The 18,931-nt window shown below is 36.4% G+C and overlaps 1 protein-coding gene across 1 annotated transcript in view; it reads left to right on the top strand.

Annotated features, from left to right (window-relative positions):
- Window positions 1-18,931, top strand: part of LOC128662445 (uncharacterized) — a 60,882-nt gene that overhangs the window by 22,200 nt on the left and 19,751 nt on the right. Inside the window, exons 3-8 of the mRNA XM_053716234.1 lie at window positions 3,683-3,799; window positions 9,640-9,837; window positions 11,766-11,854; window positions 13,614-13,724; window positions 13,814-13,846; window positions 14,558-14,666. Of these exons, the coding sequence (XP_053572209.1) occupies window positions 3,683-3,799; window positions 9,640-9,837; window positions 11,766-11,854; window positions 13,614-13,724; window positions 13,814-13,846; window positions 14,558-14,666 (657 nt within the window). The remainder of the gene's footprint in view (window positions 1-3,682; window positions 3,800-9,639; window positions 9,838-11,765; window positions 11,855-13,613; window positions 13,725-13,813; window positions 13,847-14,557; window positions 14,667-18,931) is intronic.

Raw genomic sequence — 18,931 nt, 5'->3', positions numbered from 1 at the left:
CAAGGGCTGAGTTTACGTGCTGGTGCACGCTTTCCCCCATAGACATCAATGGGGAGAGAGTGTTAGAAAAAAATCTAACACCTGTGATTGTGGAATGGCAAATCGCTGTAAACACCCTAACATAAACCCCTAGTCTAAATACCTCTAATCCAACGCCCCCCCCGACATAGCTGACGCTAAATAAAGTTATTAACCCCTAATCCACCACTCCCGACATAGCCAATGCTAAATAAAGTGATTAACCCCTAAGCCGCCGCTCCCGACACTAAATAAACCTATTAACCCCTAAACCGCCGGCCCCCCACATTGCAACTAATAAATAAACCTATTAACCCCTAGGATTTCAGTAGCTCTCATCCTATTGGCTGATTTGAAAATGTCAGCCAATAGGAATGCAAGGTACCTCATTTTTAAACGGGTACCTTGCATTCAAGCTTCAGTGTACAGCGGTGATCATATGAAGAGGACGCTTTGCACTGGATATCATTGCCGGTCCTGGACAGCTCCGCTCCGCGCCTCCACAGCTCTGCGTCACTGGGATAAAGATTGTCCCCAGATGGAGGAAGATGTCACCGCTTGGATGAAGACTTCTTCCCGTCCGGATGAGGATGGATGACCGGACTTCAGCAACCTTGAGTAGATATTCTGGGGTTAGTGTTTTTTGGGGGTGTTTTTTTTTTTTAGATTAGGGCTTTGGGCAGTAAAAGAGCTGAATGCCCTTTTAAGGGCAATGCCTATACAAATGCCCCTTTAGGGGCAATGGGTATTTTAGGATTTTTTTAGATTTAGGTAATTTTTTGTAGGTAAAATAACTGTTTAATTTAGGGCAATGCCCTACAAAATGCCCTTTTAAGGGCTATTGGTAGTTTATTGCTAGGTTAGGGTGAGTTTTTTTATAGGGCTATTAGATTAGGTGTAATTGTTTTTATTTTTGATCATTTCGTTTATTATTTTTTGTAATATTAGAGTTTTTATTTTTTCTATTTTTAGTGTTTATTATTTTTTGCAATGTTACATTTTTATAATTTTTTTGTAGTATTAGGTTTATTTAAATTTGTAATTTAGGTTTTTTATTTTTTCGTAGTGTTAGTTTTTTTTATTCATGTAATTTAGGATTTTTAATTGGTATTTTTTTAAATTTTATTAGAATAGTTAAAGGGACATGAAACCCAATTTTTTTCTTTCATGATTCAGATAGAGAATACAGTTTTAAACAACATTGTAATTTACTTCTATTATCTAATTTGTTTCATTCTTTTGGTATCATTTGTTGAAGAAGCAGCAATGCACTAATGTTTTCTAACTGAACTCATGAGTAAGCCAATCACAATCGAGATTTTTATGCAGCCACCAATCAACAGCTAGGACCTAGGTTATCTTCTGCTCATGAACTTGCCTAGATAAACCTTTCAACAAAGGATAACAATGAAAGGAAGCAAATTAAATAATAGAAGTAAATTGGAAAGTTGTTTAAAATTGTATTCTCTATCTGAATCATGAAAGAAAAATTTTGGGTTTCATGTCCCTTTAAGTTAGGTTAATTTATAGCTTAATCTTATTTTTTTTTTTTATTTCACAGGTAATTTTTTATTTATTTTAAGATAGTTATATTGTAACTTTTAAAGTTAGGGGGTGTTAGGTTAATGTAGTATTTTGCAATGTGGGGGGCTGGCGGTTTAGGGATTAATAGGTTTTATTAGTTGAGATGTGGGGGGCTGGCGGTTTTGGGGTTAATAGGTTTAGTTTATTAGTTGCAATGTGGGGGGCTGGCGGTTTAGGGGTTAATAGGTTTATTATAGTGTTGGCTATTTGGGGGGCCGGCGGTTTAGGGGTTAATAGGTTTATTTTAGTGTCGGCGATGTGGGTGGATGACAGATTAGGGGTTAATAGGTTTAATATAGTATTTGCGATGCAGGAGGGTGGCAGTTTAGGGGATAATAGGTGGTTTATGGGTGTTAGTGTACTTTGTAACATTTTAGTTATGAGTTTTGTGAAACATTTTTGTTTTGCAAAATCCATAACTACTGGTCTCAGATTGCGGAATGGCTTGTGTAGGTATAGGCTGTAACACAAGCATTTTAGCCGGACCGCACAACCTGTAATACAACATTTTTTGAGTGCGGAATGGAGGGTTACGTTAAGGCTAAAATGCTTGCGTTACAGCCTATACCGCTGCGACTTGTAATATGCGTTACCGGCCATTCCACGCGCAATGGCCAATTTTTCAGCAGTATAGCCGTACCTCACCATAACGCACCGTAACGCAAAACTCGTAATTTAGCCGTTAGATAGGTAGTGTGCAAATCTAGAGCATTGTATGACAACAAACACTGCTGCCATCTAGTGCTCTTGCAAATGTACTTATAAAACTGCTGATATATAAATATATATACACTCCTAAACCTTCGTACCTGCTTTTCAACAAAGAAAACAAAGTGCATTTGATAATATAAATAAATTGGAATTTTCCCCCATATATTTTACACCCTATCTGAATCATATGAGATTTTTTTTTTTTTTTTTTTTTTAATTTTGTTGTGAATATATTCACTTTTCATTTGATTACGAAGAAACCCTTAAATAATTACACTTTATAGTTAACGATCGAAAATGCTTAGAGGAGGCGAGATATTCAAAAGGGATCCATCGCCATGTCTGAAAAAACGTACAAAATATTCAAAAGTGCTAACATTAGTTTTTAAAGGTAGCATTGCCGAGAGGCGTTTTACTATACTTCGCAATGGCAATGTAAAGTAAAGGATAACTTTTAATTATTTTGCACATTAAAATAAAAGTACCGCAGCCTACACTAATAACACCCAAACTGCCATAAACCGCCACCGCAATAACCCCATACACAACTTAACCCCTATACTGCAACAACCCCCCACCGCAATAACCCCTATACTACTTAACCCCTATACCACCACAACTCCCCACAGCAATAACCTCTTCACTACTTAACCCCTATACCCCCACACCCCCACTGCAATAACCCATAGACTACTTAACTCCTTTACCACCACAAATTACTCCTAACCTATTAACCCCCAAACCGCCAATACCCCACTGCAATCTACCCTTACACTACTTAACTCCCTAAAATCTAATCCCCCCAAACCCCTAACTTCACACCCCCTAAGTTACAAAAAAAATACTAGCATCACAAAAAAATAAAACAAAATACCCAAAAAACTAAACAAAACAGTAAGGCCTACCCTAAAACTAAAGTCCCCTTAAAAAAAAAGCTCACCCCAAAATAAAAAACCTTCTACTAACAATAAAACCTACTCTAAAACAGGGCATTTTTTGGGCACTGCCCTAGTTGAAGTGAATAGCTATTTTGTCAATCTTTTAAAAAACCTACACTCATACTTGCCTTAAAGGAAAACAATAACTTTTACAGAAGCATTTTTGCTACTGGAATTATAATGCAAAATGCTTTAATTTAAAACTGAAATGCACCCATGCTAATTTCAATATTGACCTTCCCATCCATTTAAATCCCTTGCTATAATAACAAGATTTAATTTATATCAACTCTTTCCCATCACATATTAAGGTCATTCCTTGTACGTTTTTGTCTTAGACCTTGTACTATTTTCTTCCTTCTTTGAATAGTTTCTAGTTTGTTTGACTAAAAATACTAATGTGACATATCTGAAATTCTTCTCATCTACAGGTTCATACAATATTAATTCTGTGTCTGTATCTGGCTTGTCCTCTGGATCTTACATGGCCAATCAATTCCATCTCGCTTATTCTAAGAGAATCGTAGGAGCTGCTTTGTTTGCCGGAGGTATAAAAAAGTTCTTCAACTTTTACCATCTTCATATCTGAATTTATCAGTGTTAAAACTGGTAAAATACAATATTCATATTTTTTTTGTTATTCTCTAATATAGTTTAAAGTGATTGTAAAGTTTAATCATTTACTGCCCAATATATAAAATGAATCTTAAAAACAGGGGCACTTTACATCATCAAAATTTTTAAAGATGCTTAATTTGTAAAATAATTACCATTTAGTGATGGTAAACATCGCACCCTTCCTCAGTCCACATCCCATTCTTTATTTAGCTGATCAATGACAAATCTGGCTTCATCCAATCATTGCGTGCCCCATTTGGCATCCAGCGTGTGGGGCACGCAACGATTGGATGAAGCCGGATTCGTCATCGATCAGTTAAATAAAGTATGAGATGCAGGCAGAGAAACTGTGCAATGTTTACTATCACTAAATGGTAATTATTTTACAAATGAAGCGACTTTAAAAAAGTTTATGAATTAAAGTGTTGCGGTTTTAAAGATTAATTTCATATAAAGGGGAAGTAAATGATTAAACTTTACAATCACTTTAAGCACATATATATTAATTTCCTTGCTAATGAATATGGGCCTAATGTCAGTAAATGACAACCTGTATATGTCATCATTGTAATTTATATTTAGTATTTTAAATATAAATGTGATATAAAAGGATATATGTCAAATTCAAAATATCTTAGCCTTAGTCTTTCTAGTTGGTATTTATAATGCTTTGTTGTATAACTTCTCAATGTAGTATCATACCTACCATCTAAAAAAACTAACTAATACTTTTTGAAATTGACATTAAACCTTTCTTTTATTTATTTATATGAAGGTTCAGTGCATAGCTAGACAGACATTACTTAAAAAAACAAAAACATTTTGACATAATATGGTTTAAAAAATAATATGTCTGACAATTAGTCTAACAAAAAATAGTGTGAACCTCAATTTATTTTTTTATAATTTTAACACCACTTTAGGTCATAAATAATATTTCTTGTGGATTTTATTAAGTATATATACTGGCCCTCATTTATCAAATCATGGACAAGCCTTTCCAACTATGATGATTTAACAGTGTGCAAGAACATCCTTGTGCAGCACTGCTCCATGCTCTTGCATGACCTGTCATGCCAAACAAATTAGCTTAGAGAGTTTTAACTCCACAGCCTCTGACCGGTGCTTCCTAACTTAAGGCAGGCAGGCTCACATTAGCAAGCTTACCCTGCAAGGGATCCAAAGCAGAGTCTACTGCTTGATAAATGGACCCCATTATTATAGCTACTTATACCAGACATACACAATGCTAGGACCTAGCTTAATTAATCTGATGAGCCAATGGCAAGAGCCATATATGTGTAAATACAATTCACCAACTAGCTCCCAGTAGTGCATTGCTGAGCCTGAGCCTACCTAGCTATCAGCTAGATTACGAGTTTTGCGTTAGGGTTAAAAAGCAGCGTTGAGAGGTCCCAACGCTGCTTTTTAACGCCCGCTGGTATTATGAGTCTTGAAATGACAGGTTCACTGCTCACTTTTTTGGCCAGACTCGGAAATACCGCAAATCCACTTACGTCAATTGGGTATTCTATATTTTCAATGGGACTTGCATAACGCCGGTATTACGAGTCTAACCAAAACTGAGCGGTAGACCCTCTCCTGTCAAGCCTGGTACCGCATTTTAAAGTAAGTAGTTAAGAGTTTTACACTACAACGCCATAGCATAAAACTCTTAACTAAAGTGCTAAAAAGTACACTAACACCCATAAACTACCTATTAACCCCTAAACCAGGGCCCCCCACCACATTGCAAACACTAAAATAAAATTTTTAACCTCCCGTTTAGCAAACACTATTTAAATATTATTAACCCCTAATCTGCCGGCCCTAACATCGCCGACACCTATCTACATTTATTAACCCCTATTCTGCCGACCCCAACGTCGCCGCCACTATATTAAATGTATTAACCCCTAAATCTAAGTCTAACCCTAACCCCCCTAACTTAAATATAATTACAATAAATCTAAATAAAATTACTTTAATTAGCTAAATTATTCCTATTTAAAACTAAATACTTACAGATAAAATAAACCCTAAGATAGCTACAATATAACTAATAGTTACATTGTAGCTACCTTAGGGTTTATTTTTATTTTACAGGCAAATTTGTATTTATTTTAACTAGGTAGAATAGTTCTTAAATAGTTATCAACTATTTAATAACTACCTAGTTAAAATAAAGACAAATTTACCTGTAAAATAAAACCTAACCTAAGTTACAATTATACCTAACACTACACTATAATTAAATTAATTACCTAAACTAAATACAATTAATTACTATTTAAAAAAAATATCTAAAGTACGAAAAAAACAAACACTAAATTACAGAAAATAATAAAATAATTACAAGATTTTTAAACTAATTATACCTACTCTAATCCCCCTAACAAAATAAAAAAGCCCCCCAAAATAAAAAAAGGCCCTACCCTACACTAAATGACAAATATCCCTTAAAAGGGCCTTTTGCAGGGCATTACCCCAAAGTAATCAGCTCTTTTACCTGTAAAAAAAAGTACAATTCCCCCCCAACATTAAAACCCACCACCCACACAACCAACCCTACTCTAAAACCCACCCAATCCCCCCTTAAAAAAACCTTACACTAACCCCTTGAAGATCACCCTATCGTGAGACGTCTTCACCCAACCGGGCAGAAGTGGTCCTCCAGACGGTCAGAAGTCTTCATCCAAGCCGGGCAGAAGTCCTCCAGACAGGGCATCTTTTATCTTCATCCATGTGGTGCGGAGCGGGTCCATCTTCAAGACATCCAACGCGGAGCATCCTCTTCTTTCTTCGCCCGACTACTGAATGAAGGTTCCTTTAAATGACGTCATCCAAGATAGCATCACTTCAATTCCGATTGGCTGATAGAATTCTATCAGCCAATCAGAATTAAGGTAGAAAAAATCCTATTAGCTGATGCAAGCAGCCAATAGGATTGAACTTCAGTCCTAAAGGCAGATCCAATCAGCCAATAGGATTGAGCTGGCATTCTATTGGCTGTTCCAATCAGCCAATAGAATGCAAGCTCAATCCTATTGGCTGATTGCATCAACCAATAGGATTTTTTCTACCTTAATTCCGATTGGCTGATAGAATTCTATCAGCCAATCTGAATTGAAGGGACGCCATCTTGGATGACGTCATTTAAAGGAACCTTCATTCAGTCGTCGGATGAAGAAAGAAGAGGATGCTCCGCATCGGATGTCTTGAAGATGGACCCGCTCCGCACCGGATGGATGAAGATAAAAGATGCTATCTGGATGAAGACTTCTGCCCGTCTGGAGGACCTCTTCTGCCCGGCTTGGATGAAGACTTCTGCCCGTCTGGGAGGACCACTTCTGCCCGGTTGTGTGAAGACATCTCACGGTAGGGTGATCTTCAAGGGGTTAGTGTTAGGTTTTTTAAGGGGGATTGGGTGGGTTTTAGAGTAGGGTTGGTTGTGTGGGTGGTGGGTTTTAATGTTGGGGGGTATTTGTAATATTTTTTTACAGGTAAAAGAGCTTATTACTTTGGGGCAATGCCCCGCAAAAGGCCCTTTTAAGGGCTATTTGTAATTTAGTGTAAGGTAGGGCTTTTTTTATTTTGGGGGGCTTTTTTATTTTGTTAGGGGGATTAGAGTAGGTGCAATTAGTTTAAAAATCTTGTAATTATTTTATTATTTTCTGTAATTTAGTGTTTGGTTTTTTTTGTACTTTAGATATTATTATTTTTTTAAATTGTAATTAATTGTATTTAGTTTAGGTAATTTATTTAATTATAGTGTAGTCTTAGATGTAATTGTAACTTAGTTTAGGTTTCATTTTACAGGTAAATTTGTCTTTATTTTAACTAGGAAGTTATTAAATAGTTAATAACTATTTAATAACTATTGTACCTAGTTAAAATAAATAGAAAGTTGCCTGTAATATAAAAATAAACCCTAAAATAGCTACAATGTAACTATTAGTTATATTGAAGCTATCTTAGAGTTTATTTTATAGGTAAGTATTTAGTTTTAAATAGGAATAATTTAGTGAATTGTATTAATTTTATTTAGATGTATTTAAATTAAATTTAAGTATGGGGGGTTAGGGTTAGGGGTAGACTTAGATTTAGGGGTTAATAACTTTATTATAGTGGTGGTGACATTGGGGGTGGCAGATTAGGGTTTAATAAATGTAGTTAGGTTGCTGCAACATTGGGAGCGGCAGATTAGGGGTTAATAAATATAATGTAGGGTTCGGCGATGTTGGGGGCAGCAGATTAGGGGTTCATAAGTATAATGTAGGTGGCGGCGGTTTACGGAGCGGCAGATTAGGGGTTAATAAATATAATGTAGGGTTCGGCGATGTTGGGGGCAGCAGATTAGGGGTTCATAAGTATAATGTAGGTGGCGGCGGTTTACGGGATGGCAGATTATGGGTTAATAATATAATATAGGTGTCTGCAATGTCGGGGGCAGCAGATTAGGGGTTAATAAGTGTAATATTAGGGGTGTTTAGACTCGGGGTTCATGTTAGGGTGTTAGGTGTAGACATAAAAAGTATTTCCCCATAGGAATCAATGGGGCTGCGTTAGAACCTGAACGCTGCTTTTTTGCAGGTGTTAGGTTTTTTTTCAGCTGGCTCTCCCCCATTGATTCCTATGGGGAAATCGTGCACAATCACGTTTTACCTGCTCACCGCTACCGTAAGTAGCGCTGGTATTGAGGTGAGATGTGGAGCTAAATTTTGCTCTTCGCTCACTTTTTTGCAGTTAACACCGGGTTTCTAAAAACCTGTAATACCAGCGTTGTCTGCAAATGAGTGGTGAGCATAAACTGCTCGTTAGCACCGCACCCCTGTTAACGCAAAACTCGTAATCTAGGTGTGTGCATTTTAAAAATGGATATGAAGAGAGCAACATCAATCTGGCAACAGAAGGAAATTGAAAAGTATTCTTAAAGTGATGGTAAACTTTAGCTAATCAAATGCCATAAATGTAACCTTTGCCATTAAAAAAAGTATTTGTGTACCTTATATTTTGTTTTAAATATATCCATGAAAAGGGTTACATCCATGTCTATAGTAAAGCTTCTATTACAATGTTATGCTGGCCCACTGGGACCATTTTTTTTTATTGCAATTCCATTGTGGTATGTGGTTTTGCTTGTAGACTTATATATTTATCATTGCATTATTTTTAAAGCCTGCAATTGACCATCACTTTAAAGTGCATGCTCTATGTGAATAAAAAAACCTTTAATTTATTTTTTAACATTTATGTCCCGTTAAGCCAGGGGCCTATATTTATCAAAGTCTGGTGGACCTGATCTGACAGTGCGGATCAGGTCCGCTAGACCTCGCTGAATACGGAGAGCAATACGCTCTCCGTATTCAGCATTGCACCAGCAGCTCACAAGAGCTGCTGATGCAACGCCGTCCCCTGCAGACTCGCAGGGGGATGTCAATCAACCCGATCGTACTCAATCGGGTTGAATTGCGGCAATGTCTGTCCGCCTGCTCAGAGCAGGCGGACAGGTTATGGAGCAGCGGTCTTTGTGTGCAGGCTCGCCAGAAACACGGGGCCTCAAGCTCCTTTCGGAGCTTGATAGATAGGCCCCAGGGTCTGTTCCATTCACATTGAGCAGATTTTATAAACCCCCAAAAAATTATATTTGGATCCCTGAAGTATCATTTTAGGACCAAGATTCACACATTTATTTATATTGGTTTTATTTTGATGTTTTAGTATTATTTTGCAAATTTTGTTAACATATATTTCTAATTTTTTTTTGTAGGACCTTATTTCTGCGCACAAGGGAGCATGACGACAGCACTGAATGCTTGCATGAAGTTACCTTTAAGCATTAATGTGGAAACTCTAAAATCAAAAGCGCAATCTTACGTTACTTCTCTGCTTCTTGATCCTTTATCTAACCTTGCTGGATCTAAAGTGTTTATATTCTCCGGATCTCGCGACACAGTTGTAGTTCCAGGTTAGTTTCTAAGCCTATGCTAGTTTTAACTTTAAAAAGGTTTCACTATAAGTACACTGGATATGTAATTTCTTTATAATGTTATTTAATAACTTCTAAAGAGAAAAGTATTCATTATAAAATATAATAACCTATGAATGGAAGGGAAAAAATAGGAAAATAAAGTACTGAAAAAAATAATTGAAACAATTTGGACATTTTGATCCATTTTTTTGTCCGAAATGAATTATGAGAGGCAGATCTATAATCTAACATTCATTCTTGAATTTTACATCACTTTTGTTAAAATTCGGAGTCATTCATATTCAGATTAAACTGAAGTAACATTCAAATGCTGCTTTTTGAATAAGCAAAGTTTTTTTTAATTTTGCTTTTGAATTGTGGCATTCAAAATAAATATTGGAATATGGTGTCTAATATGATATTAACAAGATGTTCAAATGTGTCTGGCATGTTATATTTAACCTTTGATACAAATGACACATTCAAAATGGCAGATGAAACATTAAAAAAAAAAACTACCATATTCGTTCTATTATGACCATTAGGAAGGGGGAGGGGTGTTAATTGATATCAATATGGCCATTTGCCAAGTTATCCAAATTTGATAATGGAGACATTTGCCCATGTTTCTAAATATAAAAAAAAGTATTTTTTACCACAGCAGTGTACGTTCAACTTACTTTGTAAAGGGCCAGATAGTAAATATGTTTGGCCTTGTAGACCAATAGGCAAAATCAAGAGAGAAAACAAAATTTTGACAATTAGTTCTTGTTAAAACTTAAAATATATGGCAAATAAGAGTCACTAAAAAAAAAGTACTTTGGTTGCAGGAAGCCCAGTGGTTGTTCAATAACTTAGGGAGGGCTAACAAAGGGCTAGTTTACTGTTGCACCAGAGCTATAAGGGGTTTATCGTGGCTCTTTCCTTGCGTCGTATTACTAGCGAGCGTATTACAAGTTAAAAGTAAATGCGTTTGCTTTAGTGCAATTAAATTCAGAATAGCGCATCTTCAGAGCTCCGGTTAACTGTTAGGCGAGTCAAAAAAATTGAACAAAACACATAAAAAAAAAAACATTTAACAGTACAGTTACACTCTTAATAACATTAATGAGAGCGCCATATAGGCCTGTACTCAACTATGTAATTATAGTGTGAATGCAGCCATAGATAGTACATAAATGAATGTGTTTAGTTGTGTTCCAACACAATACTGAAATTTTAATTTCATATAATTTTCATGTGTCAAAATATTATTATTCTTTTGATTTTTTCAAGCATTTAAAAATTTAAAAAACATTCTTAGCTCAAAGGCCATACAAAACAGGTGGCAGACCTCTATTGCTTACCCCTGCTGATTGTTATCTGCAGTGCCATTGCCGGTGGGGACAGAGGGGGCACTAGCCCTCCAGGATAAGGGTTGGCCCCCACATGTGCCCCCAACTGTAATCATCACTCATTTTACAACAACTCTCTGCCCAGGCTTCCCCCAACACGCCCAGCCCCGACCATAAAAAAACATGTCCTGCCCACAGAATGTCCAGTCCCGCATCAGGCATGGTGTTCACTGTTACTGAAAAGTCTCTATAAAAATTCTTTATAAACTCTCTTATAAAGTCTTCTCCAGTATGAGTTGTATCCAATTCAAATGACATTTGCCAAATGTCTGTAAAAACTTCTTTTAAATGTCCAGAAGGTAAAGGCGATCGCGTTGAGAACTTCAAACTCAATCAAGACTTACCCACAATCGGTACAAGCCGATGTAGTTTCTTAATACCTGATGTTTAAGGTTTTGGAATTTATGGATTTTTAAACATTGATATCAATATGAGATTATATAATTTGGTTCAGCTTGTCTGAGTTTCTTTCTGGTAAATTCTAAAGTTCATAACTATACTTTATGTAATTTTCAAATCATTTCGTTATAGGTGTGGTGAAAAAACTGGAAGAGTTCTATAGAGCCTATATGAGTACAGGCATCCAAACTGTGTACGATATTCCTGCTGAGCATGGCATGGTAAGTAATGATATTGACTTATACAGAATGACTGACAGCCATCAGTACCAGTACCAGGATGGCTAATGTATACTTTATATTTTTTCACTGCTTTTTAATAAATATGATTTCTAGGGGAAGTATTTCCAGTGAATGCCCCTCTGTCTAATACATGTATGTGCTTTAAATGGCAAAGATTAGAAAGCACATTGTCTCCAGGATGACAAAAATGTCACCAGGGAAGATTATGTGACAATATTATTGATGTAGCATAACTGTTGTCATATTGACACAGTTGGCCATGAAGAAAATTGTTCATGAAAACAATATCTCACTGGGAAAAATACTCACTGCAACTTCATCTCTAGAAAATTACTGAATTCATAAATATTTGTAGCTGCCCCTTGGTTAAAATAGAGCCACTTTTCTCTCACAACCCTTAATTACATTTTGTCATGGATACTGGCAACACAATTTTTGATTTTAAAAATAACAAAACAAACAAGGAAAAAAGAGTGTAAAAAACAACAACGTCCTCTAAAAAACTGTAAATTATGCACAATAGAAAATTAAAAAATATATAATAAAATAAAAAAATCAAGTCAACTCCATTAGGTTTGACATAGTGAGACATGACTGTGAGACAACATACCTCACATAGGTAATCGTATCTTTCTAAATTCCATTTGCTGAGTCATGGCTTAGATGAAAAATAAGCCCCTCGCTCCTGTCTGTGAGATTCCCAAGGCCGTAACATTAACATTACAACACAGACATGAGAATATCTAACAATAAACACATTCCATTTGCAAATGTGTTTTTAAAGTGTTGCAGTTATAATTATTGTTTTTGCTCATTGCTAGTGGTTCTTGTTTGCTGTGCTTTGTAGCCTAACAAGTGTCCATGAATCCAATCCATTGTCACAATGACATACGCATCTGTATAAATGAGTAAAATATATGTATGACATTCCTAAAACCAGCAATCTTTTGTTTAATAATTTAAAGGAACTTTAAAAACCTCTAGATATTGTTTTAGCGTAATAACAGCTTAATTTAATATGAATAACTTACAGAGCACTGTATTAGGTTAAAAGTTTATTTGTTTGAATTGTTATATACTTGATTAGTATGTAAAGTCAAAATTGACTCTTTATTTCTTTTTGTAAAATGGAAAAACAAAATAAATAAATAAAAAAAAATAATAATAAAAAAAAACCCTCTAGATATTAATATAAATTATTGATTTACATGTAGTAAAACAATGTGTCTATATACTTTCATTATTTATTTTGTTCTCCAAAACGGAAGTGCAGACACAGCTATATTCCAATTGAAAGCAAAACCAATGGCACTACTAATTTGTTATCTCAAACCCTATCCCTTTAAATACGACTCTCAATGAGAGATTATAGTAAGTGGGAATAGGTGCTGTGTATTGTACCTTAATTTAAAGAAAAAAGGAGTAGAAAAAAAAAACATTAAAAGAATACTCTGTATAGCACTCAGGAGTTTGCTAGAACCTATATATAGCTCTTGTTATGTTATATACTCAAATTCAACTAAGTCATTGGGGGTGAAAACCCATGCACAAAATTGAATACAACTTAAGTTTTATTGTGAATACATTAAAAATAGGATAAAATTGCTATATAAATCATTTGTTTTAAACATTTTTAGACTTGGCTGATGTATTATTCTATAGCAAGACCACAGAAATGCCATCATTTTATAAAGTGTTTAGTGTTCCTTTAACTGTTATTTATTTATTTATTTATTAGCCAACTGATAGCTATGGAGGCGCTTGCGGAACAACCAACACTGATTATATAAACAACTGCAACTACAATGGAGCCTATGAAGCCCTGGACCACATCCATGGAGGACTAGTGGTAAATGGTATTTTTATAAATGTATCTGGGATTTATTTATTGAATTCAGTGGAACATGTCTGTACAAATATCTCATCTTCTCCTTTTAGAAACCGAGCAGCTCTGCAACCCTAACTGGAGAGGTACGTTACAATACATTTCTGATTATTTGTCTATTATTAGAATTATACTATGGGAATGGATAATCAAATTATTCTTCTTAAAGTGTCAGCTGAACTACATTTGAATGTTTATGTTGTATTAATTTATAACATTTAAAGGGACATGAAACCCAAATAATTTATTTCAGGATTTCCATACAGCATATTATTTTAAACAACTTTCCAATTTACTTCTGTTATCTAATTTGCTTTGTTTTCTTGGTATCAGTTGTTGAAATGCATACCTAGGTGGGCTCAGGAGCTGGGAGCTAGCTGCTGATTGGTGGTTGCTGATATGTACCTCTTATCATTGGCTTACCAATGTGCTCAGCTAGCTCCCAGTAGTGCAATGCTGCTTCTTCATCTTCAATAAAGGATATAAAGAAATGAAGTAAAATTGATAATAGAAGTAAATTGTAAATTTGTTTAAAAATATATGCTCTATCTTAATCAGGAAATAAACATTTTGGGTTTCATGTCCCTTTAAATTAACAAAATTAATATTCACTCTAAAGAAACACTGGACTGCAGAAATTAATGTCAAGGGGAACAACTGTTCTAACATTCAAAACATTTTTAGGCTTTCCCTTTAATTTCTGTACAGTTATACTTCAGATGAATGGTACATAGTGACTTTGCCATAATATTATTTAATTACGTTTCTGAAATGTCTCTTCTTATGCTTGTTTCTAGCTGATCTTATATGACCAGGTTGAATACTTCAAATGGGCTGCACCATCTACATATGGAATTGATACCGCTGGATATATTTATGTTCCTAGCGCTTGCAAGAATGGAGCTTGTGAGTACTGAGAAAAATCTGAAACATGTTGTTTAGTGATTTTCTACTAAAGACCTGTACAGTATACACCTGCTGAAGGGTAGAAGATTTTATTCTTTCTTGAATTCTCAAAGTTTATGGTTAAATAGGATACACCTTTAAATATTTAATATGATTATTTTTATAATTTTATATCATATACATTTTTGCTGAAAATAAAGGAAGCATATGAGAGAAAAAAAAACTACCAGTAAAGTTACTAGTCCACGAAAATAAAAAAAAATGGCAAAAGCCTTGTCCGGTACAATTTCTTACTAATCTGTAACTAGTTTCCAGACTGTATATATATTTAAGGGACATGAAAACCAACATTTTTTCTTTTGTGATTCAGATAAAGCACCCAATTTGAAACAGCTTTCCAATTTACTTCTTTTATTTAATTTGCGTTGTTCTCTTGGTATCCTTTGTTGAAAAGCATACCAAGGTAGGGTCAGGAACTGGGAGCTAACTGCTGATTGGTGGATGCATGTATATGACTCTTTTGATTGGCTTACCAAGTTTTTTAGCTAACGCCCAGTAGTGCATTGCTGCTTCTTAAAGAAAGGATAGAATGAAGCAAAATTAAAAATTAAATAAATTAGAAAGTTGTTTAAAAATGTATGCTCTATCTGAATCATATAATTTTAAGCATACATGTGCATGTGTATATATTTATATATATATATATATATATAAGTTCGCAATAAGCACTCACTGGTTTGCAGTCAGCTTAGTTAAAGTAATCTTTCTTTATTTTAGGGACGTTTCGGGATATAACCTATCTCTTCCTCAGGCAAACATATACTGTGCATTTTCAAAACTTAAATAGGGTAGACAAAACACTCCCCCTGTGGAAGTACCAATCACAAAACATGGTGTGCAAAAGTTAGGAACGTGTGCAAAACGCTCATAATGTGAATGTGCTGATTAGACTAACACCAAAAAATTAAAAAAAAAAAACCTCAGTTCAAATGTAAATTAGCTAATAACATGCCCAAAAAAATCTTCTTAGCACCAACATATGAACTATCCAAAAGAACCAACATTTTTTACTATGATCTTAGATTGTCTGTGATCAACGAAAATGTAAAGATAACCAGGGATAGGCACAGACAAAGGCTGCGGCGGACATTTTCCAAAGTACAGACTTTAGTGAAGGACACCAAGGTACATTTGAAATTAAAAACATTATTTTATAGTTCTTGGTGTTATTATACTGATGCAGATACCACTGACCCTATAACCAGCCCTCCTCTGGCTATACCCATGTGCCAGTGTCACTACTGTGTCATTATATAGTGCTGGGTGTTATTATACTGATGCAGATACCACTGATCCTATAACCAGCCCTCCTCTGGCTATACCCATGTGCCAGTGTCACTACTGTGTCATTATATATTGCTGAGTGTTATTATACTGATGCAGATACCACTGATCCTATAACCAGCCCTCCTCTGGCTATACCCATGTGCCAGTGTCACTACTGTGTCATTATATAGTGCTGGGTGCTATTATACTGATGCAGATACCACTGATCCTATAACCAGCCCTCCTCTGGCTATACCCATGTGCCAGTGTCACTACTGTGTCTTTGTATAGAGCTTGGTGTTATTATACTGATGCAGATACCGCTGATTATATAACCAGCCCTCCTCTGGCTATACCCATGTGCCAGTGTCACTACTGTGTCATTATATAGTACTGGGTGTTATTATACTGATGCAGATACCACTGATCCTATAACCAGCCCTCCTCTGGCTATACCCATGTGCCAGTGTCACTGCTGTATCATTATATAGTGCTGGGTGTTATTATACTGATGCAGATACCACTGATCCTATAACCAGCCCTCCTCTGGCTATACCCATGTGCCAGTGTCACTACTGTGTCATTATATAGTACTGGGTGTTATTATACTGATGCAGATACCACTGATTCTATAACCAGCCCTCCTCTGGCTATACCCATGAGCCAGTGTCACTACTGTGTCATTATATAGTACTGGGTGTTATTATACTGATGCAGATACCACTGATCCTATAACCAGCCCTCCTCTGGCTATACCCATATGTCAGTGTCACTAATGTGTTATTATATAGTGCTGGGTGTTATTATACTGATGCAGATACCACTGATCCTATAACCAGCCCTCCTCTGGCTATACCCATGTGCCAGTGTCACTACTGTGTCATTATATATTGCTGAGTGTTATTATACTGATGCAGATGCCACTGACCATATAACCAGTCTTCCACTTGCTATACCCATGTGCCAGTGTCACTACTGTGTCATTATATAGTGCTGGGTGTTATTATACTGATGCAGATACCACTGATCCTATAACCAGCCCTCCTCTGGCTATACCCATGTGCCAGTGTCACTACTGTGTCATTATATAGTGCTGGGTGTTATTATACTGATGCAGATACCACTGATCCTATAACCAGCCCTTGTCTGGCTATACGCATGTGCCAGTGTCACTACTGTGTCATTATATAGTGCTGGGTGTTATTATACTGATGCAGATACCACTGACCATATAACCAGTCTTCCACTTGCTATACCCATGTGCCAGTGTCACTACTGTGTCATTATATAGTGCTGGGTGTTATTATACTGATGCAGATACCACTGACCATATAACCAGTCCTCCACTTGCTATACCCATGTGCCAGTGTCACTACTGTGTCATTATATAGTGCTGGGTGTTATTATACTGATGCAGATACCACTGAACCTATAACCACCCCTCCTCTTGCTATACCCATGTGCCAGTGTCACTACTGTGTCATTATATAGTGCTGGGTGTTATTATACTGATGCAGATACCACTGAACCTATAACCAGCCCTCCTCTGGCTATACCCATGCACCAGTGTCACTACTGTGTCATTATATAGTGCTGGGTGTTATTATACTGATGCAGATACCACTGAACCTATAACCAGCCCTCCTCTGGCTATACCCATGCACCAGTGTCACTACTGTGTCATTATATAGTGCTGGGTGTTATTATACTGATGCAGATACCACTGACCATATAACCAGCCCTCCTCTTGCTATACCCATGTGCCAGTGTCACTACTGTATCATTATATAGTGCTAGGTGTTATTATACTGATGCAGATACCACTGACCATATAACCAGTCCTCCACTTGCTATACCCATGTGCCAGTGTCACTACTGTGTCATTATATAGTGCTGGGTGTTATTATACTGATGCAGATACCACTGACCATATAACCAGCCCTCCTCTTGCTATACCCATGTGCCAGTGTCACTACTGTATCATTATATAGTGCTAGGTGTTATTATACTGATGCAGATACCACTGACCATATAACCAGTCCTCCACTTGCTATACCCATGTGCCAGTGTCACTACTGTGTCATTATATAGTGCTGGGTGTTATTATACTGATGCAGATACCACTGATCCTATAACCAGCCCTCCTCTGGCTATACCCATGTGCCAGTGTCACTACTGTGTCATTATATAGTGCTAGGTGTTATTATACTGATGCAGATACCACTGACCATATAACCAGTCCTCCACTTGCTATACCCATGTGCCAGTGTCACTACTGTGTCATTATATAGTGCTGGGTGTTATTATACTGATGCAGATACCACTGATCCTATAACCAGCCCTCCTCTTGCTATACCCATGTGCCAGTGTCACTACTGTATCATTATATAGTGCTAGGTGTTATTATACTGATGCAGGTACCACTGACCCTATAACCAGACCTCCTCTGGCTATACCCATGTGCCAGTGTCACTACTGTGTTATTATATAGTGCTGGGTGTTATTATACTGATGCAGATACCACTGATCCTATAACCAGCCCTCCTCTGGCTATACCCATGAGTCAGTGTCACTATTGTGTCATTATATAGCGCTAGGTGTTATTATACGGATGCAGATACCACTGATCCTATAACCAGCCCTCCTCTGGCTATACCCATGAGCCAGTGTCACTGCTGTGTCATTATATAGTGCTTGGTGTTATTATACTAATGCAGATACCACTGACCCTATAACCAGCCCTTGTCTGGCTATACACATGTGCCAGTGTCACTACTGTGTCATTATATAGTGCTGGGTGATATTATACTGATGCAGATACAACTTGTCCTATAACCAACCCTCCTCTGGCTATACCCATGCGCCAGTGTCACTACTGTGTCATTATATAGTGCTGGGTGTTATTATACTGATGCAGATACCACTGAACCTATAACCAG

Source organism: Bombina bombina, chromosome 6 (assembly GCF_027579735.1).
Source record: "Bombina bombina isolate aBomBom1 chromosome 6, aBomBom1.pri, whole genome shotgun sequence".
In the NCBI taxonomy this organism is placed as follows: domain Eukaryota; kingdom Metazoa; phylum Chordata; class Amphibia; order Anura; family Bombinatoridae; genus Bombina; species Bombina bombina.
The sequence above is the reverse complement of the archived record's forward strand: the minus strand, read 5'-3'. Positions and strand labels throughout refer to the sequence as shown.